At 35.7% G+C, this 26,576-nt stretch overlaps 1 protein-coding gene across 5 annotated transcripts in view; it reads right to left on the bottom strand.

Annotated features, from left to right (window-relative positions):
* Positions 1-1,655: 1,655 nt before the first annotated feature.
* The window catches only part of ROCK2 (Rho associated coiled-coil containing protein kinase 2), a 95,940-nt gene continuing 71,019 nt past the window's right edge, over positions 1,656-26,576 (bottom strand). The window contains exons 10-33 of one of the 5 annotated variants that reach the window (XM_068183454.1): positions 26,004-26,067; positions 24,554-24,619; positions 24,180-24,259; positions 23,741-23,789; positions 22,868-23,003; positions 22,648-22,739; positions 22,152-22,398; positions 21,734-21,840; positions 20,886-21,045; positions 20,054-20,214; positions 19,477-19,661; positions 18,231-18,300; positions 16,858-16,961; positions 16,550-16,736; positions 16,079-16,172; positions 15,869-15,963; positions 15,041-15,220; positions 14,655-14,823; positions 11,595-11,665; positions 10,534-10,622; positions 9,733-9,811; positions 9,279-9,540; positions 8,439-8,652; positions 1,656-3,792 (exon numbers count right to left, since the gene is read on the bottom strand). In XM_068183454.1, coding sequence (XP_068039555.1) covers positions 3,789-3,792; positions 8,439-8,652; positions 9,279-9,540; positions 9,733-9,811; positions 10,534-10,622; positions 11,595-11,665; positions 14,655-14,823; positions 15,041-15,220; positions 15,869-15,963; positions 16,079-16,172; positions 16,550-16,736; positions 16,858-16,961; positions 18,231-18,300; positions 19,477-19,661; positions 20,054-20,214; positions 20,886-21,045; positions 21,734-21,840; positions 22,152-22,398; positions 22,648-22,739; positions 22,868-23,003; positions 23,741-23,789; positions 24,180-24,259; positions 24,554-24,619; positions 26,004-26,067 — 2,965 coding nt within the window. In that variant the 3' untranslated portion in view covers positions 1,656-3,788. Of the gene's footprint in view, positions 3,793-4,765; positions 5,122-8,438; positions 8,653-9,278; positions 9,541-9,732; positions 9,812-10,533; positions 10,623-11,594; positions 11,666-13,642; positions 14,270-14,654; positions 14,824-15,040; positions 15,221-15,868; positions 15,964-16,078; positions 16,173-16,549; positions 16,737-16,857; positions 16,962-18,230; positions 18,301-19,476; positions 19,662-20,053; positions 20,215-20,885; positions 21,046-21,733; positions 21,841-22,151; positions 22,399-22,647; positions 22,740-22,867; positions 23,004-23,740; positions 23,790-24,179; positions 24,260-24,553; positions 24,620-26,003; positions 26,068-26,576 lie in introns of those variants that run through there. The other 4 variants (XM_068183453.1, XM_068183452.1, XM_068183455.1 and 1 more) reach the window with 4 other exon arrangements.

Genomic DNA, 26,576 nt, shown 5'->3' with positions numbered 1-26,576 from the left:
TTGTTCTTCTGCCTCAAAAACAGAATAAGGAGGTCATTAAGGGTTTCTATGAGCAATGCAGGTAAGAAGTTTGCTTTCATAAAAGTTCCCGCTTTTCACAGCAGCATCCCAAATACAACCTCACAAGCACAGGATGGGTAAAGGCACTTGGGAACAAAATATATAATTCTCTTCTAAGGATGATTCTCTCAGAGCTAGATGGGAAACTAATACATTTTAAGATTATAAACAGAAAGGCTCAAATTTCTAATGTTCACTTGACATTAGAAACAAAAACGAAAGAGAAAAAGCACATAATTTCAGTGGCAGCTTTCCTGGCCTTGGTTCCTTCAGAGAGCCACTGAATGCCTGTCAAAAAGTAGGTGGTTCAGTGTTTTCAGGAAGCAGTAAGAGATTTAGACACTTGCAGCAAAACTTCAGTGATGTTTTAAATTTGGCCCCTAACACTGCTAAAATCCTTGAGTCTTGCATGGTTCCAAGTCCTACATCCTACTGTGATGTTATGTCATGCTTTTGGTTACAGCATCAGCCATGCTCAGAAGCACAAGAACCACCACAGATTTCCTCTAGTTAAAAGCAGATTCAGTGCTGGATTGCTGGCAGTGCTGGGAGGGGCTGCACTTTGGCACGGACCACAAGTGATAGGGAATTGCAGCACACAACTAGGACAGAAGTGGAAATCTCATTGCACAAAGGTCTTTCTGACACCTGACAAGGCAATTCCAATGTGGTCTGCCTGTCCTTCTGTGCTGGTGAGCTCTTGGATTGGGAACTAAGGAGCAACTTCCGAACAAGTGCCTTGAGCTTCTGGCTCCAAGTTTGACCTCTGGTTTTTCCAGAAGATTAATCTGCAGCTTGGCTATACCACTTGTTTACTCTTGTGAGACAAAAGGACTTGCAATGAGAGAATTTTCTATAGGTAAGTCATTCAGGCCATAAAAATGTCCTGTTTGCTTAGGACAAGCCTGTAACAAAAAGAAAATGTTAAAACATCAGTGACTTTCAAGACAAATACTCCTTAGTTCATGAACATGCCCTTCTCTCAAAAATATTAAAAGGTCACCACTAGACAATAAGGAAACAACACAAACTCCAGGGACTAGCATTAAAGAGGTGTTTGCATTTCACAGCAGGATAAGGGAGAAGGACAGAAGAGCAGCTCTGCCTTTTGTGTCCTGGGTACAAAGTGAAGTTCATGCACCTCAGACCACTGGCCCCGAGGAAGCCGCGCGAAGTTAGCTCTGCTCTGAGCAGAAGTCAAAGCACAGGAGCCCAGTGCTCCCCCGAGGCCCCTACTGCTCCACCCCTCCATCTCAGTACAGCCTGCTGCACAAACAGCTCATGACCATTTCTACAAGCATGGAATTTATACACTGTGGCTAGCAAATACTATAATATAGTATATTTCCTAAAATGTCAGGCTTAGCAGGGCCCTGTGGATTCACAGTAAATGGGGGCAAGCCAGGGAGAGAAAGTGCAAAGGATCCAGCCCCAGCAGTGGAGGAGCTGCCAAACAGCTCCCTTGGATCTGCTCTTCCTCTGTACAAACAGGCTTTGCTGGACTGTCTTTGGAGCAGCCCTTGCCTTTCCCATATCTGCTGCAGTACTTATATTTTAATATTTCAATTAATTACCAGCTTCTCAAGTTCAGGAACTATTTTACCTTACTCAAATAGTTTATTTAAAAATATATATATATATATAATATTCTCCAATTCAGAAAAGGATAGAACTTCCCACAATGTAACATTTTTTATATATATATATAAAATATTTATGCATTCAGTGAATGGAAACAGTTTTACTGTATACATTTTTAATGTTGTACTCTATGCAAATCTGCATTATCTAAAAATATACCGTACTTCTGTAAATCAAAACAAGCAGGGAAAAACCACTGTAGCTGTGCTCTGGTTTATAATACCTAACAGAAATGATATGAAAGTTTTAGTTTTGAATTTAAGAACTCACAAACAACATTTTACTTTGTGAGCACATAAATAGAAGACTGAATACATTCTTGCTTTGTTAAGCTGAACTGTAGTAGAGGTTACAAAATGTAAATATATTTATTCATTTTCGGTATTTCAGTGTTTCCAAGTCCACCTTTCATGATAGTGTTAAATAAAACATGGTCCTATCCTTCCAAACATTTCAACACTCTTTAAAAAACAAAAACAAACAAACAAAATTTTAAAGTGAAATGTCCTCCTTCATTGAAGTGTTAGATCATATTTTAAATTACTGCACTCCCACACAATATTTTATATATATATATATATATTCTAAATATATATATATATTTATATATATATATATAAAGAGACCAAATAGGAGACTACATTTTTTACTGTCAATATGTTTAACATCACATACTGTAGTTGTATAAAACATGCATTTTCTGGGATAATTATGAACACATCATGAATGAGCCCATATATATTATATTTTTTGTACAACTCCAAGTTAAAAAAAAAAAAAGTCAGAATAAGTGCCTCTGAGGCCCTTTCTTCCCAGCTATCAGTTCTCAAAACACACTACTGAATTATTTACCTATGCCTACAGCTATGTGCTAGAGAACCAGATTAAAACTTTAAAATACATCTACAGTATGTTTCACTTTTCTTAAAGTTTGCGACAGTCCTCAGATATTGTGTTGTGAAATGTAAAAATAGTCACAGATTCTTTTATTTTCCAGAAATAATAAAAAAAAAAAAAACACATCTAGGAGAGTATGCAAAAAACAAGGCAAAATGAAGTTTCATAGCACTTAATGAGGGTTAATATAAGTCAATAGCTAGTATTGAGGTTTGTAAAAAGGGCTGGATGAGCAGTTACATGTACAAGCAAATGGTCTGGGGTAAATCCCATGCTCTCAGACATTGTTTCTGTAACCAACACTTCTCCACCCTTAAAACCAGTCGATATACATTCAATATAGGTTGACACTGATATACTTAATAGGTGTAAAAATAGTGCACTATTTTTTCTGCCACAAAGCAAAACTGCATCCTAAGAGCTGGTAAACTTTCCTTAAATAGAAAGAATGGGCAAAAAAAATTGAAAAAAATTTAAATTAAGGCAATTAAGACAGGTAAAAGGGGATTGCCCATGATGATGTAGCTGAAACTAGTATATACTTCAAACCTATACTAGCTGCTGAACACTGACATGCAGCTTCTGACAGATGTGTATGAATGATATAAACTTCAACAATATGGCTTTATACAAGTGCATAGTTGCAACTGCAATAAGTAACGGTATCTGATTAATAAGCATAAAAAAATAAAGTGGAAAGATTTTTAAACCCCTCTTGCAGTATTACAGTACAATATATATACACAGTTTAATGGTCACTTCTCACAGATGCAGTCTATATCACTATGATGGATCTTCCTCAGGTTCTACTTGCAGACGTGCTGGTGGCATCTTTATGAAAGCTGAAAAGTCAGTTTCTTCCATTTCAATACTCATTCCTCTCGATCCTTTTATGAAATGTAGTGTATGTGTCTTGCCAAGAAAGCTTTTGTGGAACAGAGTTTAAAAGGTTACCTAACATATCCTTTGACTATTTACCAACCATTCCTCAACTGATCAGTCACTTGGGAGAATACAGGAACCCTTAGAGATTAGTAATTTATATTGCAGCAAAAATGTAAACCTCTGATATATATAGCACAATCTCTCAGGAAAATATATATTTTTAATATATTTTGGGATATGTTTCAGTCTTGCTGTAATGGGAAGAAAATTATCACCTTGACTGTGTCTGCATTCACGGAAAGCAGTTAGCTGAAAAAGAAGCAGGAAGTTTGGTCAGTAAATGCTACAAAAGTAAATCTGACAAAAAAATACTTCTTCAAAGTCTTCCTTTAAGATGGGTTCATCATTGTACTTGAGAAAAGCACCTTTCCTCTGCATCCAACAGCAACATTACTTCAGTATAGCACATCCTTGCACACTGTAATCCCAAATCAATTAAACCCCCTTGCAATACATGAGGGTAAAGTACAATATGCACAGTGTAATAGTTACTTCTAAAGGATTAGTGATCAGTAAGCTTTTAATACACAAAGATGCAGTATATTTAATTAACATAATGCTCATTACTGTGAACACTAAGCCAGTTAAGTTCTGCAGGAGCTGGTTCCTCAGTTCCTGAGCACACAGCAGAGGAGCTGCCCCAGTGCCATTGTTGTACAGCTGAGACACATCCCGCATACCGTTTAAAACAATTCTTAGCCATTTAACATTTAGGGGTTTTTTCTGTGCAAATATAAGATTGCATCAATGTGTGAAATGATCAGATCCTGAGGTCTATAAAATAGGTAAAGCTATTTGCAATACATCCAGAATTAAGCCATGGGATAAATCACATCACTGCAATGGCCGGATCTTTCTAAAGCAGTCAAGGAAACCACACCACGGAAGCTGCAAACCCGTTTGTTTACACAGTTTTCAAATGCGTGGTTAGGTACCCAGAAAGCACAGCACTGCAAAGGAAAGCCAAGTCAAATTCACTTCAGAACAGAGGTAGAAAGCAAAATGCAGAACTCCAGTGATTTCATGTCTGCTAGCCATAGACCAGTTTATATTCAAAGCTTAAAAATGAAAAGTGTTTGCAAATACCAAGTCTATTTCAGCTAAACATCCAACTGCTACCATCTCCCTTTTATCCTTCAAATATTCTATGCTGAGGTTAGCAGTATTAGCATTAGAGATGAGCAATGACCCTGAAAACAGCAGTTTTGGGGTTTTTTTCAGGCAGGCAGACATGAATTTTGAAAAAAAAAGAATCTAAGATTAGAAAAATAAAAACACTGGCAAAGGCAACAACTTTGTTTTAATGAAAATGACTCTTCTAAAAATTCAATATGATGATCAGAATCTCATTTTTCTATTTAAAATTTTAAAATGAGATCTTGTATTTTCTCTGCTTTTAGAAACAAAATCCAACATAGCATGCTGTATTCAAAGGCAAACAAATCCATTCCTCTCTATTTAGATTTACCCCTTATACTTCTTCAGAAATCAAAAACATCGTCATCATCATCATCACCATCAATATCATCAACATCATCAAAGGACCAATCCCAGTCCTTAAATGCCAGATCAAGTAATCTGCAACAGGAGGGTTTGATGTTTACTGAGTGTCATACTTCTATAAAAGACTTGAAAATTCCTTTTGCTATCACTAAACCTTTTTAACTGAAAGACTGTTTAAGGTAGGTGGGTTTCTTCCTTTGCCTATCACGAGTATGAAGATTCAGTTAGTGTTCATATAAGTTAAGAATACTGCATTCATTGCAAATGCATCTCAAAAATCATTCAATTCAATACAGAATTCTTACCATATTGATTTTTCCCCCTGAATTTCAATAGGAAAGACCAACTTGTACCTTTTTTTAAATCATCTGCCTTCTGTTTTGTTGCTGTTCTTGCTGACTGAGGTGGTTTTATGCTCTCCTGCTATGCCCTTCCAGAGAATAATACAAACCTAATAATTTTTCCAATAAAATCAAGTGATTTTGAGTGCTGCAAAGAACATTGAATAAGATAGCACTTCATCTGAATGTACAAACGAATATAGCAGGATTTTACTGTATCCCAAATACAGGGTGATTACACTATGAAGCTATTCTGTAGCTCATTATTTAAAGTTAAGCAATGCCAAAAAAGAGGATATATTAACTTGCTGTCTAGGCCTCCCTTTCTTTGCTCCTTGTATGGTCACTACAGAACAAAGGCAAGCAAGGCAAACCCTGTCAGCAAATGAGTCATTTTACTTATCTGAGACATTTATTTTGGGATGGGGTGAATCATTGTGTAGAAGCACTCATCTCTTTCTGTTGTAATATCTTAAGTACTAACTTTTCAATTGCTATAGCTCCAACAAATGAAACCTAGCCTAGTCGTTTCTCCAGTGAACTGGAAGGATCCTAATTAGGGTTGTATACCAAGCATAGGATGCAGGCATGGAAACCGTACCCTAAGAGAGCATCAAAATAAACATGCTACATTGTTTAATACAGTTAATCACATGTTTTAAACAAAATGGGTCTCAGGGGAATTTGGATTTTCAGGCTTTAAACTATTTAAATCTTTAAATGTGATATAGCCCTGAAAAGGCTCAATATTCATTTGTTACATGAACTATGGCTATTACACTTAACAATTTATTAGAAAGTAAAATACATTAAAGTTGAGTTTCTTTCAATTTGGAATTATCCGGTTGGCATGATCCAACCAAATGGCTACGCAGAAATTATATGGTCTGTATGAAAAACTGGTTTGCCCTTTCTTAAATCCTCACAGATTTAAGGAGAAGAAAAACAGCCATGAAAACCTTGAAGAAACCATCATTGTGTGAAATTCCTAGCAGGGACAGCATTTGTAGGACCAGGCAGCTTGGAAGGGACCTCAGGAGGTTTCTAGCCCAACCTCCTGCTCAAAGCAGGGTCAGATACAAAGCCAGCCCAGGATATTCAAGGCCTTGTCCTGTCAGCTGTTGAGAGCCTCCAGGGATGGAGCCTGTCCAGCCTCACTGGCCTCTCTCTCTGCATTGGCTTTTCCTTCTATCCAGCTGGCGTGTCTCCTGGTTCAGGTGAGCCCCTTGTTTCTCACCATGCAGCACTGTTGAGCCTGGCTCTGTCTCTTGGATACCCTCCCCAGAGGCTGGGGCAGGCTGCTATGGGAGCCCCTGGACATGTCCATCATCCAGGCTGAACAAGCCCAGCTCCCTCAGGCATCTGCTCTGACCATCCTGGTGGCCTCTGCTTGGTCCTCCCCCAGTGTGTTGGTGTCTGGCTGGAATTTGGAGGCTCAGAGGTGGAGGCAGTGTGGTGCTGCAGACTATGGAGTGAACAGAGGGGTATAATCTCTTCCCTCAGTCACCCAGCTGTGCTCCTGTTGGTGCAGCCCCAGCCCTAACCTAGCTGCCAGGGCCCACTGCTCAGTCCCGAGACTGAACTGGCAACTGTATCTTCATTCTTAATATAGTTCATGAAGGAAAATTAATTATTTGATATGGTAAGCCCTTGCACAAAAGCCTCATAGAACAAACACTGAGATATAAATTTACCATAGCAATTATAGTTATTTATGAGTACATGGTTTCTAATTAAAGGTGTTTAAATCCATACAAATTTCCACTGGTTTGACAGACCTGCATTATTCTGGTAATAGGTGACATGACCTCACAGAACTACACTTTTCATCTGTTAGGTACATTTGTGAGGCTAACTTGGAAACTTAAACTGAAGTGCTTTACACACAAAAACACTCATCCCCCTCCTTTTCCCACCAGTATAGAATGGTAAAGACTATGTTATGAAAGCATTTTGTACCAAAGTTCAAGACTGAAAAAACGGTATTGGAAGGAGAAGAATTATTTGCAGAACACCTAAGAATAGCTATTGAAAAAAATCAGAATTTATACACCTTTATATGTTAACAGCAAGAAACAGAGTAACACCACTAAGTTAGACTGTAAACAGTATGCAGAAGAAAAGTGATCTATTTGTCTCCCAAATTGTCATGAATGTTTTCCTGATGCATGCTTTCAGTCCTATCACTGATATTTTGATTATTTTTGCACAAAGAAACTCTTCAATAATTGGTCCCTAAAAAGTGATTTAAAAGCTTTTTTCCTTCATGATTATAATAAATCTATTAATTTAATATTCCAATGATGAGGTCTGATTCTCTTTAAAATATGTAAATTAAATCACCAAAAATTAGACTGTATTGTGTTGGGAGGGAAGTGAAATTAAATTACGCTAAGTGCTTCCACTATGCATTTCCACCCATTAAAATATCAGTATCTCTTTAAGATCCTTATGCTTCATAGCATAAGGATGCTTTGTGGTAATAGCAGCATCACAGCAAGAGTGTGCTTCCCTGCATTCTCCACTGTAACTCTGTCCACTCACCCAGCCTGGGTCTCACCCAACCACCTGAGATACTGCCAGTCTGGTCACAGAAAAAAGGAGAGCAATCCTGTCTAGGCACTGCCCAATTACCTCTCTGGGGAAAAATGTTAAGCCTTTGCTAAACTGCAATACTGCGATGAACAAAATAAGCGAGACCAACCTTTTCACAGGCTGCCAGCACTGGGAACTGACATAAATATAAACTAGTACTGCAGGTGATGAAAAAAGCAAACTGGAAAAAAACCAGAAACTCTGGCCTGTGCAATCATATAAATGCTACCTGCAGAATGCTATCAACTTCCACAGCACAGCAGATAGGATTCTGCTCCTCAGAACTGATCCAGAAGTAAACTAATTATTTTTGTATGGACAATTTTTACCCAATCAGAAGTCTCATGATTCCTAATCAGATTCATTACCATGAATCCTTCTACCCTGAATAAGAAATTGAAACTAATTGTAGTAAAGCATTCAGAACAATAAATTAAATAGCAGTTCTTGTGTCACCTTGGTTTGTTTGGAGGAAGCTGTCGACTTGGTCGTCTGATGGACTGGTTCGGCTGTACCTTCATGGAAGTTCTGGGAGAAGATCGAGCAAAGGGGTCTGGTGCTGGAGGCTTCTTGGGTATTTTTTTCACCAGTCGGCTCACCCATTTTTGCTGTTCTTCCGTAGAATTAGCTAACAGTAGTAGATTCTTTGCCGTAGAAATATCATAGTACACTGTAATAAGATTTTTAAAATAAAAATGAGTATCTTTATTATTCTAAACATGGCCCCACATCAAAAATTAGCTGTCAGATTAGCATACTCTCATACTTGAAGCAGAGAAATCAGCAGACAGGTCAAAACTAAAATGAACCAGTAGGTTTCCTGGATGCTGACAGTGCCGCCTCCTTATATTTCAAGAGTAACAGCTTAGTACTGTGGAAGATACACATTCAAGTGGAAGAAAACACGGGTAATGCAAAGAGGTGTGACTGAGACTAAGAAATTATATGATGTTGAGTCACAAGGAGCAGCCTTCACCAAATATAACCCCTTCCATAGCGCTGTTGTTTCCTACAGCAGAGCACAACACACAGCATGAGCACCTTACAACCACCACGCTCTGCTGCACGAGGATGACAACACAACAGGCACATGCACACCACAGCCGTGTGCCATGAACTCAAAGCAGAGTGACCCTCATGGAGACACCCTTGGAAAGGGGCTGATAGCCACGTACTAATAAAAGACAAACCAGCCTTTATGTTTAGTTGGTGTCAGACCATTACTAGAATCCTCTGATCTATTAGAATGCCTTGTGACTCCAGCACTATCTGCATATTCAAATACTTGCTATTTACCTTTGCAAGGCGCTATAATCTCTTCCTTTTTATCCATGTGATCTTTGTGACATTTGATATGGCAGCGGCGACATTCCAGAGCAGGAGGAGGTTTGAACATGTGCCACAGGGGCTTCATACAAGCTTCACAATTGGTTGGGAAGTGGTAAAGAGTAGGTATGAACTCATGTCCTTTGTGACAAATGTAATTTGACTTCTCTCCCATGGGCTCCACAGGAAATTCCTGTTCCTTTTTGCTCTCTCCTTCATTAGCATATAGGATCTAGAATGAAAGCAAAATAATCTCAATACTCCTAGTTGGCAAATATAAATTCACAGTCATTATCTAAATACAAAGATTGAAGAAGTACACTAGGAATGATTTTTTTAGTAAACATTTCATTAGACAATATTTTGGACAATGTCTGAAATGCCATGTCTGTTACACTAGAAACATTAATTTATTAATAAATACCTGGAATATCCTAGGAATTTCCTTGGAATCTGCTCTGTACACATCAGTCTGAGTGACTGGTCGGACATGGAAGAGTTTGCTATAGGAAATTGTTTCAATAAGGACAAAAATTAATGTTACCACAATGACAAATGTGACAGATTAAGTTAGGCTACAACCTAACACATTTAAGGCTTAGAACCACTGAAGATTGGTCAAATTCGTACAGATTTCTAATCACTTGGTAAAGCCCTGTCTTTCAACCCTGCACATGAACTCCCAAAAACCCTAAATAAAAAGAAGTGACAAGAATCCATCTATATTTGCAGAAGCACTGAGAAACCATCTTCATGTGACTTTAATGGCTGCTGGTATGTTTCTAACACAATTCTGTCCCCATGCTCTGAATAGCCACATTCTGCATTTATTAAGAAAATAAATTAACTATATAACCCACCTGTAAGGCGATGTTGTAAGAGAAAATATATGACCACTGAAAATTATATCTGCTCTGCTACAGTTTTCATTACATGCTTTGCACCCAAGTGTGTGTGAGGAAGGTCCAGCTGAGCTAGTGGGGACACTTCAGTGACACCAGGGCTCAGGGCAACTCTCTGGATGAGTCTGAGCACCACACTGTTCCTCCTGCACCAGTGCCTAAAGCAAACCCCACTCTGCACCACAGTGGGTGCAGCTCTATAGTTTAGATTAAAAAGTCATGTCCCATGTGATGGGACATGACTCAAAAGGCCCTTTGGTCACAGGTCTTTCCAACAGTTCACCTACAAATCAGAAGAAGGAAACACTCGTGGCAATACTCACTCTATATCCAATACCATATGGGGATTAGATTGTTCTTTATCTTGTTCGCTGTCATAAAACAGGATCTTCTTGCTGCTTACAATTACATACTGTAAGGAGACAAAACGATAAAACATGTTTTAATCCAGCTCAACACAGATGTCAAATATGTCACAGCAATTATGTATCACATATGTTGTAGCAATAATTTTATACAATTTCATTAAATGGTACCTAAGTGGAAAATGGTAGTACTGTATACTAAGTCCATGCCAAGGAATCCACTGCATAACAAACAAAATTCTGATTACCTGACAAATCAAGTTATATTATCAGATTAACTGATTTTTAAACATATTTAAATATCTATGAAGAAACTGAAAAGCCAGGAAGAAAGTAAGATATAAGCTTTTCCTTTTCATTTTAGTGATTTAATTTCCATTTGGACTGGTAGAGAGAGCAACTGTCATACTCTGCCTATTTCATGTGTGCAGGTGACAACTAATAGGAATCATACTTTAAAAGATCACTATTATAGTTACCAGAATAGCTGGCAATCTTCACTAAAAAGCTAACTACCTAAAAGATGTCCTACTTCCAGAATTTTGCCTAGAATTAACTGTATGGCAGCAGTAAGGAAATTTGGATGAAAATGTGTATGTTACATTTTGGACAAAGACCCATCAAAGAGGTTACTGAGAAGCAGTAAACAAATGAAGGCTGCACAAGGCAGGAGGAGTAGGTTTTAGTCTTATCACCTAAATAAAGAAATTGTCAAGAGCACCTGTTTCTAGACTCTGCCTAATTCCAGCTGTGTAATACTGCTGGGAATGCTTATGGCATGTATAAGCATTTGAAGATCATTAATGACTGTTCTCACCTCTGGCTATTCAAAGAGGTGTCTTAAACTATTGCAATTGTCTTAAGCTGCTCCTCTCAGATGTAGGTATTACCAATTAATATATTTTATACATTTAAGTAATGAGAAAACATATAAAAGAAAAACTGAAGTGTTGAAAACCTAAAGGAAATTTAAAATTGAACCTATGCATGAAACAAAATCATAAATCTGGTTTTTTTACCTTTTTAACCCATCCAAATTTTTTAGTGTTATTTCTAACAGGCATTGATAGCCAGCCTTCCAATCTTGATTCTGAAAAAGAGATATGTATTAAAGAACAGACAAAACAAATTTTTGAGAGTACTGTGCATTTTAAAAGCTATTGAACATCAATAATAAAGCAAGAGAGCAAACATGAGAAGATGAACCATTTAACAGTATGAGATCTTGCAAAGTTTACCATGGTAAATGTTCAGGAATACATTAAATAATGTACCACTGAATACAGCCAGTAACCAGCAATGCAATCACAAAGAAGTAGTAGACACAAGGAGGAAGGGGAAGAACAAACTTGCAATTATAGCACACACATTCCCTTTAGTAATTTTTTCAAGTCTTAAAAGCCTTATGTCTATTGACTGTTACCTTTTACAACAGCATCTAAAGATATTAGTACAGACCACACAATATCCAATCCAAGACCAAAAAAAAGGCAAATTACCACCACAAATAACCTATATACCAAATATGCTGGGGAAAATGTCAGTTTAGCATTCTAATTCATAATTTTTGGCCTGTAAATTTTTCTTTTCTCTAATTATGCCTGTATCTCCTAGGCTTTCTAATCCAAAATAAGTCATTTTTGGCTAACCTTTAGGCCTTGCCTGAACTCAACTGTCCTTTCACGCGCTTGCAGTATTTTATATTACACTGGCACATTTGTCAGATTTGATTTATGAAGAGTATGGAGAGCTCAGCTGTTGTGTGACACACACATTTCAGTAGTCACCAAAAGCTCAACAGGATCACACTTTCCCAGTGCTTGGTAATATATAGGATCACATACCCTTCCACCCTATTTTTGTAGCTGCACGTAACACAAGCCTTTCTTCCCCCTATGTTTTATTAAGGGGAAATACTTAATTGCAATAATTTTTTCTAATGAGTTTCCTACCCTAGCAGATAACCTCTTCTGGCTGCTGAGGTACCTCCAAGTCAAAAATAGTGAAGTGTTAAGCATTAACAAAGACAAAACCATGGAACAAGCAGAAACATACTGCAAAATTACAAAAACTTTTTTCCTTCTCATCAGAGGACATTTGCAGGTTCCTGCCCATGTTTAACACAGTGTAACAAATAATTACTAGATATTCATAGAATTCCTTTTGTGTTAGAGAGACTTAAAGCAAGATACACAGATCCACACTGTCTTCAATGCTTATAGCCCTACCAGCACTGCTGTTGGTGACCTATTTTAATACACCTATCAAGTACATGAAACAGTTCTGTAACATTTGTTTTGCCTCATACCTGCCACCTTATATTGTTCCTTTCAACTACACCTCATAGAAAGTGTAACAAGCATAACGTTGATGCAAAAAAATAGTCTACCCCATATCCAGGAAGCACAAGTAGAGCAAAAACATATGAATATTTCTCCTATTTCCTAAAATATGATCTTCCTATTTTTCTCTGTAACCTGTAATACAGATTAAATTAGATAAAATGAGAGCTTCTCATTATACTTCTTCACTTCTGGTGTCCATTCAATACTAACAGATCAAAAAAAGGGCAGAATATTCCAAACTTCTCAAAACACATGCTTATAAACACTAGGAGGGGAGAAACAACAGAAGACACTATCCTACCTCAAATCTTTTGTAATTATGTCAGCAAAAAATCCCATCTTAGTTATAATTTTTTACTTTAGAACAAAGCAAATCCATGCACATACCACAACAGCAACTAACAAGGAAAAAAATGTATGTAGCTTTTCTTTCATCAGAAGCTTCAAAGCAAAAACGAGGGAATAAGAAAAATAAAGGAAATGTTTTATTCTTTACTCTAGTTTGATGAAGTAATGTAAAAATACCAAAAGAGGTTCTATATTCAGTGGAAAGGTATTCACACTTTAAAGGAACCTCATATGAAATACAGAAATTTGAATGCAATAAAAAACCCACTTCTAACACTAACACTAAACAGAAGCTTTGTTAAAAGGGTGTATGTGTAGTCATATAAAATGAATATAGAATTAATAAAACAGGGCCTTATCACTCATAATACACTTTTAAGGCAAAACAATGTAATATTCAGGACAATGAATTTCTACAAGAAAATCATATATATTTAGATGTGAGGAGTTAGATGTTTCCACACTTCACTTAAACACAAAGATTAGAGTTTTTGGTGTCCAGTACCTTAGGGTCATACAGAGAGCTGCAGATACTGTGTAGAGGCTATCTTGAAAACAAGCCATAAGGCTCATTTTCTCAATGCCTCAATAAACATGGTGGGTTTATAACTATCAGCAAGCATTTGCAAACATTCAGAGAAAACAGGCCAGTTATTTGTTCATGCAAACTTTCTCATGTTTTGATGGCAATGTTTACTGCTGCTGCAGCATGTTATCTGCCAGATTTGGTTTATGTTTCTTTCACTATGTATTAATAGTGTTAGTTCTGAAACAGAGAAAATGACACAATAAGAACAAAACCAAATGGTTCTCAGGGATGTCACCTGTGCTATCAACTTCTGTAGGGCTGTGGGAACAAGACAAAGGTTCTTCCTCTGAGTCAGAATCTGAATCAAGAAGCATGCGAGAACTGGAAGGCTTAGTGGCAATACTGACAGAGGTAGAAGAGTGCTGATAGGTAAAGGACATGGATTCCATAGTGTGGGATTGAGTGATATGGACTAAACATAAAGCATAAAGGAGGAAAAGTAGAAAAGAAGTCAAAATAGAATCTCTAGGAGAGTATTAGTTTTACATTTTATCACATACACACAGTAATTGCAAAGTAACCACCCAAATAAAGTGAAAAAAATATTTAGTTCTAATGGAGCACAACATAATTTAAAAGAACAACTTATTTAAATAAATGTAAGGTGAAGTATTACAACAGACAGATTTAGTTAGCAGATGAGCAAGTGATCACTATCAAAGGATCGGTAAGATGGTAGAAATAGATGAATATGAGAATCACAGAATCATCAGACCATCAATTTAATACTCCAGTTTCTATGGAAAAACACTGGTATAAATCCATTTAATGCAGAAATAGTAATAAAATCAACATACCAGGGAATCCATCATCTGCCTCAGCCTCTCCAGGTCCACTGCCTATGCTACTGTTGTCCAGCCCAATGTGCAGTGACTGCAGCTGGGAACGAAGCTGTTCAATGTCACTGTCCTTGCTGTCCAGAGTCATCTGCAGTTCAATCCGTATCTGACTCTCTTCTGCTATTTGCTGCAGGGATAAATCGCAAGATTTCCTATTATTACAATATTTGGTTACTCAGAGAAAATGATGCAAAATTTGTAGCCAATCTCTATATATATTCTGTGTATTTCTTCTGGTTGGGGAAATTCAGAAATAGAGATTGGATATGTTACCTTAAAGTCTGTATCAATAGTAAGATTTTGCAGAAAATACTGCAATGTTTATATTTACAAAAGGATCTTACTGCCTGCATTTCATTTATTTCCTTCTGATATTTGATCATCATCTGGGTTAACTTTTCTCGTTCAGACTTCAGTTCCATATGCAGCTTCCTATTTTCCTTCTCCTTCCGCCGTACATCAGTGTCAGCTCCACGTTTGACTGGACCCTTCCGATTCATGATTTCAGCCAATTTATTCACAGCCTTCCCGTGGGAAAGAAAAAAGTGACAAAAACCACACTAATAAATACACAGCTACATTGTGGAGAAATAAAGTCTTCTCTCCATCTATAATCAGGCACAAACTAAGACCTCTGCAATCCAGCACAACAAGCTTGCTTTAATTCAATGTATTACACAAAATATAAAATAGGTAATGATGCCCTTTTTATTTAAAGCAAGCATTAGCTGTGTGAGCACTTTCACTCATTTAAATAATTCCTTCCATTTTCACTAGCTAGACACAAAATAGGTCTTTGTATTAAAATGCCACTTGTTCTAAAAAACAATCTAGATTAAAATCAGAAATGTATGTCTTTAGAGAACTTGTAGAGGCATGTAAATCAAGACTGAAACCAGTAACATATCAAATCATTTGATGGAAATGAAGGCTTTTGCTGGTGAACTACATCTGGATAGAAGTTCCTCTATTATGAATCATAAGGATCCAGTTTCACTACACTGAAAGTGTACTTAGAAGAAGGGAAAAAAACCCCAAAATATTTTCTTTCAGAGCAAAAATAAATAAAGCAATACTGGTATATATCAATAGTTTATAACAGAAAGTATTCTATTAAAAATCATTTGATTCATGAACACTGTGTCTACATGCATTTGAATATATTTGCTTACCTGGGTTTTTAATGTTCTTTCATTCAACAGCTGTTTCTCAAATTGTGCTTTAATATTTCCTACATTTGCTTCTTCTTCTTTAAGCTTTGTAATTTCTGTAACAAGGTATTTAAAAGAAAATCTATTAAAATTCATGACAAACACATATAGTACTATTAAAAAACAAACCTAGTTTCAATTTAAATCACATTTGGTTCAGAGATTACATACGTTCTTGTGCTTCCTTCAGTTTATTGTTTAGTTCTTCTTTCTCATTAGCAAGGTTAGCCACATCACTAGTTAGTGTCCTATTTGCTTCCTCCAACTAAAAAAAAAAAAAAAAAAAAAAAAAAAGGGCATGTGACCATGTAACAAAACTCATCTGGCAAACAAAGCAGCATTACAAGACAGAGGGAAATGCTGCAGAGTGAGACCAGGATAAGGGTAAGAGGACTTGCTGTAAGAGGGGTAGGGGCACAGAAGAAAGAATGGTCAGAGAAATGCATGGAAGAAACACAATAAGAGATTCTTTAATTTCAATCATAAGAAATAAATATGTTTAAAATATTATCTATATATCAAATATACCTAATTATTAATATATTTGTATATCTCTAAATCTGCTAAAGAGCAATGGATAAATCAAACTGCAAATAAAGCACATGTACAATCTCTACCAAAATTACAGATCATGTAACTCACTGAGGCTATGGTGGCATCTTTCTCAGTAAGTTCCTGTTTATGCCTCGCCATCATCTCTTTAATCTCCAGCTCTTTCATAATCTTCTCTTTTTCCAAATCAGAGTACTGTTCCTCAGCAATGGAACGGGCAAGTTGTTCTGAATCTGCTTTTGTCAAAGTAATCTCCAGCTGAGCAGCCAAGGAATCTCTGCAAATTATTGATATACACGTTTAACTTTAAAATGGGTAGGTTACGGAGGGGAGGAAAGAAAACAACAAAAAGCCATCCTGATCTTTTTGGCATTAGTAGTCCAACTAGCAAAACCTACCTTTCATCCTGTAACTCTTGTATCTTTTGCTGCATTTCTTTACAAATTTTGGTCTTTTCCTCACATTCTTCTTTAAGTTCTCGAACTTGTGTCTTATAGAGAGTCTAGAATTTAAAGTTGGAAAGAAAATTATGTGATTTCTGTACTTTTGAAGGTCCACAAAAATTATACAAGTTGACATGGTATGCATTCCTTAATCATGCTAATTAGAGTATAATTGTGCAATGCCTTCTTGAAACTTATCTAAATGTCATCATGATTCACAAATGTGCTTTGTGTTATTTTACTTTGTTGTTTTTCCTTTTCAAATTTGTATTTTTGTGAATGGGTAGATATATGATTTTCATATTTTTTGTTTGTATACATACTGCTAAGGATACTCTAAATGTGAAAATAACTATTTTATACAAAATCAGAAGTATCAGAAGCAGAGAAAATAATTAATTTCTTTTTCTCTACTATTTTAAATCTTTGTCTGATGTAATTAGGCATGTGGAGTTTAGATTCTAATTATACATATCCATGAAACCAATATGACAGTTAAAGAACAAAAAGAAATACAGGAATAAGGGAAGAACCAATTAGAGAATAATTTGAAATTCAAAATTTCATGGAATCAGTATAAATTTAGAACTCTGAAGAAAATGAAAGAAACATTATATTGCTCTGTCCATTCAAATGACTGACTACAGGACAAGTGACAGATGACTCTAAGTGTACTTACTGCAGGGATTTCAAGTCAACCTCTATGCTCCCTTTCTTTCATTTAATATGTGTAACATTTTCATCTATAAAACTTTAGGTAGGCCTTCTCTTCACTGACCTAAATCCACAAGGAAATCTTCATGATCCGTTAATATTGGAACAAGCCTTTTGGCATCTCGTGCAATGTGACTGGCTGTGCACTGTTTATAAAATCTAACCTCCACTTGCCAGTGATGATTTTTAAGTATCCTACCTATTTATTCTGGTGTATCTTGCCACAATAAATGAAAAACTCTAACAGATAACTACCAAGTTTGGTCACAATGCGAAATTTCCTTCTGAGCTGTAGATGCACGTGTATTGTCACATCACACGAGAATACAATTCTTCTCTACCATACAGCATGGAAAAGGCTTGAAACATGCATGAGATTATTCGCAATGTAGAAAAATTAGTTGCTTGACTCCTCCCTCTGAACTCCCCCACAAAGCTACGACATTTCGCAACATGATCAAGATCAAGGCAGCAGACAACGCTGGAGACAGGCACAAGAAAAACCAGCAGGTTTGGGTTACAGATGTGAAATATCTGATGGCTGAGGGGGAAGAAGAAAAGCTAACATACTCAGTAAACAGATTAATATAAAAATAAAACAGCATACAACATACTGAGAAATACTGTTCAGCTTCGAGCTGGTCTTGAAGCTCTTTCATTTGTCCATCTGCATCTTGACGTTCCCTAGAACGGAATAACATGCTTTAGACATATAAAGATATTCCAAAGCAGTAAACAGGAAAGACAGCATTCACACTCTTGAGATCTCCAGCAATTACTTGACCTAAGTATCATCAGCTACTAAACCTGAAGGTTCCTCTGGGTACCAGCTCTCTTTTTCATTCGTACAGCTGAGAATACTGCACTAATAACAAGTCAGTTTAATACTGCTAACACACTAACTACAACAGTGTCACAAAGTTTAACTGGTAAGAGACACTGATAAAGTAAACAGCCACCAACAGAATCTAATTTCCATGTAAAATGTCACTGATCTGACTGGTTGTTTTGGGTCTCCTGTTCGCTAGAGCACAGTCTGTGAATGTCTGTATTCCTTGACAGGCAAATTTTCTTGAATTCATCTGTTATTTAAACAACAGTCAGCTCCATAACAACAGAAATGTAGCAGAAAAGACTTCTGCCAGTGTTCCACATTATGGTCACCTTCTACATGACTAACTGCATCTTGCTGACAGAAAGGCGAAGCACAGGGAGACAAAACATCCAAGTCATAAAGATGCTAGGATTGAGATTCATCTGATACTTGCGGTAGGTAATCTGGTCTTTTCATTCACAAGAAAGTTCTTTATGTATAAAATAACATTGTTTCTTTCCTTACTTCCTTTCAGGTGCAAATACTACTTGCAAGACCTTGAAGAACTACCGACACTCCTATCTGAAGGTCCAACAGATGTGTTTAAAGATCTGTAGTACAAGGTATTTCCAATGGTTATGCTTCGTAGCTCTGTAGCAGTATTAATTTCCAACTCTGATAAGCTCTCCTAGACTAATAATTCCAGTAACTTTTCTCTTCACTGAAGTCCTCCATTATTAAAAAAGGTACCTCTGCCTCCAGTTAAATAAGTGTTTCTCTGAAATTTTCAGACTCATATTTAAGCTGTGTTTTCCAAGATTTTCTGGATAACAAACACCTTTTAATACAAACCTATACACTGCTGAATCACTAGGGCAAGTCACAATTAGAGTCACTGTAAATTATTTTAAAGAACAATTAAGTTTTGCACTGTAGAACAGCATATTCTTTGCAGCAACTTTTAAAATTAATTTTGCTCCCAGCTTTTGTTCCAAAAATATTTCAAATCAGTAACATGACAAAAACATATAGAACAATTTGCATACTTGCGGAGTTCATTGTTTTGTTTTTCCAGACTTAATTTGATTTCCTGAAGGTGGTTATTCTCCTGTTTTAACTGCTTCTCTGACATTCTCAAGGTGTTGACCTGTTGTGTTTGCATCTTGAGGTCATTTTGAGTGAGACAGCGCTTTTGTGTTTCTTGCTCTATTTTTAATGTCAAGTTTTTTACCTGAAAAAGCAGCAGAAACCTGTGAATTTTACAGATCTACACAGGAAAACATTTAAACAGCCTCTAATTGACTTCCTTTACATCTCTTGGTAAATCAAAGCTGCTTCCTGAATAAAGGCATTAGCACACATTCAATTACCTAGTTTTTCCATGTCAATCTCACAGCATTTACCGCTATAGAGGACAAATCTTTTAACATGAATAATGCTGAAATATTTCAGAAAAATGACACCACATTTCATAAGCAGACTTTTTAAAGTTTCAAAGGCAGAGAAGGAAAACTTTGTTGCCCCTTTCAATCACAAATTTTCCTAAATACAGCTATAACAGGAAAAATACCAGGACATTGAAAACAAGTTTGACTCAAGACTCCTTTGGTCAGTGCTCCTTACATCTTCACTCAGTATATCCTTCTGCCGAAGGAGCTCATTTATTTTCTGTTGCGATTGTTTGAGATCACAGTCTAACATGGAGCGCTGCTTCTCAGCTTCCAACAGCCGATTTTCTACTTTCTGCTTTAAAGCTCTCTCTTCCAAAAGTTTCTTTTCCATTTCTGTGAAGTAAAATATGTAAGACATCAGGGAAGTGTAAACAGCAGATTTTGGAGGTCAAAGGGAAGAGGATGTCTATCCTGTACTAACAATAAGCCATATGTTTTTCCTTTTAAAACTGAATAGAAAGACTACTTAGAAGTGATTAATTAAAATTTTCACAGTAGATACACACCCAGAGGATGCTTTTTCAAGCATTTCTGACAGAGCTATTTCCTACTTTTGAGCTTCTAGATAACTTCCAGTTTATCTGCAACACCCCTGAGATGAATAAAATGGGTGGAATTTTAAAAATAAAACATTTAAATCTACTGTGCTCTGTGATAATACAAAATCAAAGAGCTGAAGCTGTTTGGGAACCTGATATGCCAAGTAACTCAGCCATTATTACTGAATCATTCTTGCTTCTTTTGCAGATCCGCATGCTCAAAATTTTTGTGAATTTTCTGCAATTGGAAGGACAGGATCTGTAGGTAGCTTTTTAATTAGCTGCAATAAACATAAGCCATTTAATTCAAAATTAAGAGCTATCTTCTGGATTTTTTTGGCAATTATCCCTCCCTTCAAGGTATTTCAGTTGTCATGAGATGCACCAGAATATGCATAGTGAAAGATTATATTATCTACTTTGTACAATTCACACCTAAGTCCAACTGTGATGTCAAATACATACCTTTCATGGCTTCGGATTTTGCTTCCTCTATAGACTCATAGATCTTATTTTTGTCTGCTAATCGTGCTTTTGTGGCTTTATGTTCAGCTTCTTCTTGTTCAAGGTTCTGCTGCATAACTTTAAATTTATATGTCATATCTATTTCCATGTTGCTCTTTTCCTGTTAAAGAAAAAATAACATTGAAATAAAACATTAAATACACCAGGTTAGTGGCAGAATTTTGAACAACAGTAACATGCTGCTTGGAAGGATGCTTGGAATAGAAGAGAGAGCTCATGCTAAGGAATTGAGAACTCATTTCCATAAATGTTTTTTTGTGAACACCAAAGTGTTCTAAAAATGTACAATGACATACCCAGTTGCAAACAATTATAGAATTACTGCCTTAACAACCAACATTCTATAGTAAGAGCAGCCCAAAGATTAAGTTTATTGAAGAAATTTTTCAAGCCTTTTGTTTCAATAACAAATTTGTTTAAAAAATCCTATTAGCAGAGGCTCTTTTATTTTTGGCAATAATGAGAGTTTAAAAAAGCTCTACACGAAATGAAATGAAATGAAATGAAATGAAATGAAATGAAATGAAATGAAATGAATCTACCGCACTGTTAAGGTACACACTGGAGTACATAATTAAGTACTTCAGAAGTAAAATGTATTATGACTGTATGGGAAATGATGTCTTTTTTCCCCCCATTTCTCAAATTGGAAAAAAAAAAAATTAAAAAGCTGAAAACAAGGCTTATTTTTTTGTGTAGGTTTGGTTGCAATATCTCAAGTAATAAAAGTACAAATTCAAAAATTCTGTACGAATGTAACACCAATGTTAATCCATCAGTACTGTTACCTTTTCTAAATCTGTGAGCTTTTCCTGCAATTGTCTTTTCTCCATTTCCAGTTTGGCTAATGCACTCTTTCCATTTTTCACTTCTTCTTCGAGGCTAGATATTCGACCTTAAAATTACCAAAATATCAATGAGGCTGTGGTCAGTGAGTGGAAACAAGACTATTTTTATCTATTTAGAGGTAACATTTTTAAAATGTAACAGCTTCTGACTATTAAGAATGTCTCCTTTTAGGGTGATTCTAAAAGTTATCAATAATGTTTTATAGATGTTACCACACATTTTTTCTTAAATGCTATTCATAATTATGTAACATTTTATAAAACAGCACGCTTACCTAGTCACAGTCTGAAACTCAAATAACACCACCCACACCAGAAACAAGAAGCAATCTTAACTTCAGACGATTTGCAGAAATACCTTGTAAATCACTGATAATCTCTGATCCATGACTTCGATCTCTCCTTTCTGATTCTAGAGCTGACTGAAGATTGAGATACTCCTTCTCCAGTTTGAGTTTTGCATTCTCTAGCAAGCAGTTCTTATCTTGTAGTTCTCTATTATTAATTTCCAGCTGCTGGATTTGCTTTGTGCTTTCTGTCTGGTTCTTCCTTAACCTGGCTGCAGTATCAGATTCTGACCGCAGCAAAGAATTGGCTTCATCCAACTAAGATTGATAAAAACATACTTCAGAAACAATTAAAATATAAAGCCCACTATTTCTGCTACAGAATACTAGATTTTATGGGTTAAAGAAATAAGGAGTACATTTTAAGATTACATTTGAACACCAAAACCTAACAAGAAAGAACAGCTTTTAAAACCCAATTACACATTTCAAATTCCTCCACTGTTACCAAAATCTGTACTTCAAGCAGGGATTATTTTTAAATATACGTATATAAAGTTGACATACCTGTCTTTGTAGTTGATTGATTTTTTCATTGGATATTTGAGAGTTCTGATTCCTCTTTTTTAAATCTTCAAGTTGGTCTTTCAAACTGTTAACTGCAAGAAAAACAATTCAACATTGTTAATCACTGTCGTGAAAATACTTCAATTGGAACTATAACTCATTTATTTTAAGTATTAAAAACCCACATCAAAATGGAACCTTCAAGCATGGTTCAACATACCCTCATTTTCCAAATTGCGTTTCTTATCTGCTTCATGTTCTGCTTTCCTCTGGTATTCTGTATTCTTATGCTGAAGAAGAGCCTTCTCTCTTTCTAACTGCCTGACTGCGGACTCTACATTCTTCCTTGAAGTTATCTGGATATATTAAAAAAACACACCACTAATTACACACACAGGAGTGGTATTCTTACACAATAAAAACACAGCTCATGCACTCAGTTTAGTCTGTAATGGAGGAAGCCAGTCCATCTGCCTGCTGCAAATACTACGTATCAGAACACGTGGTCAAATCCAGCCCAGGATGTCTATGGCCAGGAGCTTTGCAATTTAAATATTGTTTGATCATCTGGATTTGACAAACCTGGTAGACCTGCCTAAGCAGTCACTGTGGGAGCAGAGGAACATACATGTAAAGGTAAGGTCTTGACATGCACCTGCACGAACCACCATACATTAAGTTGTACACAGCCACATCTAAATTTGTAGAAGCAGTAAGGTGCAAAGCTGGGCAAGAAATAGGGTTCTTTTACTAACACCAAACAATCCAAAGCATGGTCTTCCTCCTCTGGAAACACTACTCTCACACCTTTAATTTTTAAAATTTGTATGGGATATTTGTGTCATGCTGTCTGCCAACTTAAAAATATGGTAAAAATCCAGTTCTAGAAAGAAATGCGCAGTTACAGTACAGAAATCATAATGAAAATATTTTAGCAGAAACAACAATTTCATGCTTATAAACATCAAGAAATCAACTGGTGTTATTTGCTACAAAATATACAGCTACTCAAAAACAATTTGCTGTTATTGAAGGGAAAAATCCATGCACAAATTTTAAAGTTCTAATTCCAGCAGGAAATCTATTGCCTTACCTCTTCATCGAGCTCTTTTGCTATCTTCTCTAAACGAACACTTGTAGACCTGAACAAATTTGAAAAATAATTTTAAACCCTGCTGATAATACAGAAATTAGAATGTCTGGATGTGTTTCACTAATTTTATGTAAGGTGTTTTTGTCTCAATAATTTTATGCAAGATAATCTATTTTAAGCAAAAACCTCAAGGACTGGTGAAACCACTAAATAGTGAGATTCTCATATGGAGTTAAAGCAAAAAAAAAACTAAACAAACCCCCAAAAAACCACCCCAGTAGTCAAAGGAGTAGCGAGAATTAAGCCAGCAACTTACAGTGAGGTCTGCTTGCAGGGCTGGGAATCCCCAAAGTGGATTAAAATGCTTTTAAGCATTCAAAAACAAAAGGTCTAATAAAACATCTTTATAAACATACCAAACATGTTGAAACATTCTCACCTGTACTTCTGTTCTAGTTCATCTTTGGCTTGTAATTCATTACTGAGCTGTTCTTCTAGCTTGCTTAGTTTTTTCTGAAACTGTGTAAAATGTCAAAAAAGCATGGCCCACATATAAAAATACTTTCACAGAAAACAAATGCAATTAAATTAAATAAAAAATAAGGGAAAGCGAGGAAAATTAATTAAATCTTCCAGTATATTATTTTTAAACCATCACTAGAAGGTTACATCTTTACAAGGTATTAATTCTGATAATTTTAAATATATGGATTTATAGGAACAAAATTTGCTGCATATTGAATTGAACCATCACAGAATTATGTGCCACAGATTGTGAGTCATTAAATTTATATGGGCAAAGAACATTGTTACCGGCCCTTTGTTGTGCTCTGTAGCCAGAGACTTTCCACTGGAGCAGATGTTTTTGGATAGCATTTTCTAAATGAAATGAAAAAATAAAAAAGGGGTGTACATGACCAAATTGGACAATCTTAGATAATATGGCTAAACATGTTCAATGACCTCACATAAAGAAGAATTTCTTAGTCTTACATCTTGGAAGCTAATGGAAACTTTGGAAATGCTTTGGTTTTCTTACTAAAATATTTTTAAGAAATAATTGTGAGTCCAGTACCCAAATATTCATGAAATAAATTATAAATAATAAATTTTGGATTCATCTCATTACTTCAGGCTTTCAAATGCATTTTTTTCCTCACTTCCTCCTCTTCCTCTACCCCCCAAGCATGAAATGTAAAAATGTGGTTTTCCAAAACACTTTATAGTTGTTACAATTAGAAGATTTCCACAACAGGAACATTGAAAAGGACATCAAAACTGGAGATTTGTTGCTTGAGAAAATGCAAATAAAGTAACTTGTCAGAAGTGAAATGCAAAATTTTGCCATCTGCATTTACTAACACAACATAAAGCAAACATCATGAATGTGACCATATGTATTTTAAACAGCAGTACCATTTCTATTTAAAAGGTGAAGTCTAAAACTATTCATCTATTCATCAATGACAGGAAGGAAGTGGAGTTTAATAAACTTGTGCATTTAAATTTAGCTGATCAATACATAATGCATTTCCTTAATGTATTTTTTAAAATTTGAAAAGGAATTGTGAGTTTTAAGAAATGTTAACAATATACTACCTACACTTAAATAATACATATGTTTAAGTAACATAATGAAGTGTATGAAAATGCCATTGCTTTTCCTGTCATGCAAATTTAAATTCATTTGTCAATCTTCAAAAGCTGGATAAACATGCTCCATATGCTCCAACCAACTGGAATATGATTTAAACATTCCTTTATCCCTGCAGGTGGCAATTTACTTTTTCAAACTCTGAATAAATCAGTCATGAATCATTAATGCAAGTGTGGGACCTTCACAAGAGCAATGCTGTCTGTAGGAAACAGAGCCTCATACATTGGCTTTCCAAACAAATTCTGGATGCACAAAGAATTTGAGAAATATCTGTATTCATTTATCTTTATACTATAGTACTTTAACACTTGATTACAACTGTTTCAAAATACAACTGGTTTACTGCTAACAATTTGGTGAATAAACATTTAAGATACTTCACATCCACGTAAAATTATGAAGGATTTTTCTATTCCTTTCATAATTCAGATACTATATTTACCTCTTTGCTGTCCTGTAAATAGAAAATATCATTTTTATTGAAGATCATTAAAAGACAAAGACCCCCACAAAACTGTTTCAACACTTATTTTAGACTTTTGTCTTTTCTTAAGAGACTTAACTAGCTAATCATCCCATTAATACAAAGAAAAAAAAGGCACTAACCTCATTTTTACTAGATTGCACAGATTCATTTTCTCTGCAAGACTGAGAGGAGTCACTTAGCAACCTGTCAAAAACAAACACAAATCCCTCCAGCTTTCACTAAAGTTTTCAGCAACTCTGGCAACCTGGACATTTTAATAAATTCTCTCAAATCTCATTTTGTCCTATGCTGCTCTCAGAATGAAGCTTGTTTCATTTTGGTGTTAGTGCATCTTTCTGATTTGAATTATTCCTTAACAGAATGTTTCAAAAGCTACAGCAGCTTGTAATTTTTTAATTAATACAATTATTTCTTGATTATTCAAGATGAATTCTAGAAAGTTATTATGCTGTGTACGCATTCTTCTAAAGTAATTAATAAAAAGCCATTTTAGAAAAAAAAATTACAAACCTATCAGAATTTTCACCCTAATTGATTTTTTAAGATATTGTATAATTTTGTGCATATAAAAATACACTGTTTAATCAGAGTTATTGGAATAACTGAAAGTGTAACAAATTATTTTACTCAAACTTGCATTTTGTATCTTTACAATTGGACATAAATTAATATAATGCAAGGAATAAATTCTG

Source organism: Anomalospiza imberbis, chromosome 3 (genome assembly GCF_031753505.1).
Source record: "Anomalospiza imberbis isolate Cuckoo-Finch-1a 21T00152 chromosome 3, ASM3175350v1, whole genome shotgun sequence".
Classification (NCBI taxonomy): Eukaryota; Metazoa; Chordata; class Aves; order Passeriformes; family Viduidae; genus Anomalospiza; species Anomalospiza imberbis.
The sequence above is the reverse complement of the archived record's forward strand: the minus strand, read 5'-3'. Positions and strand labels throughout refer to the sequence as shown.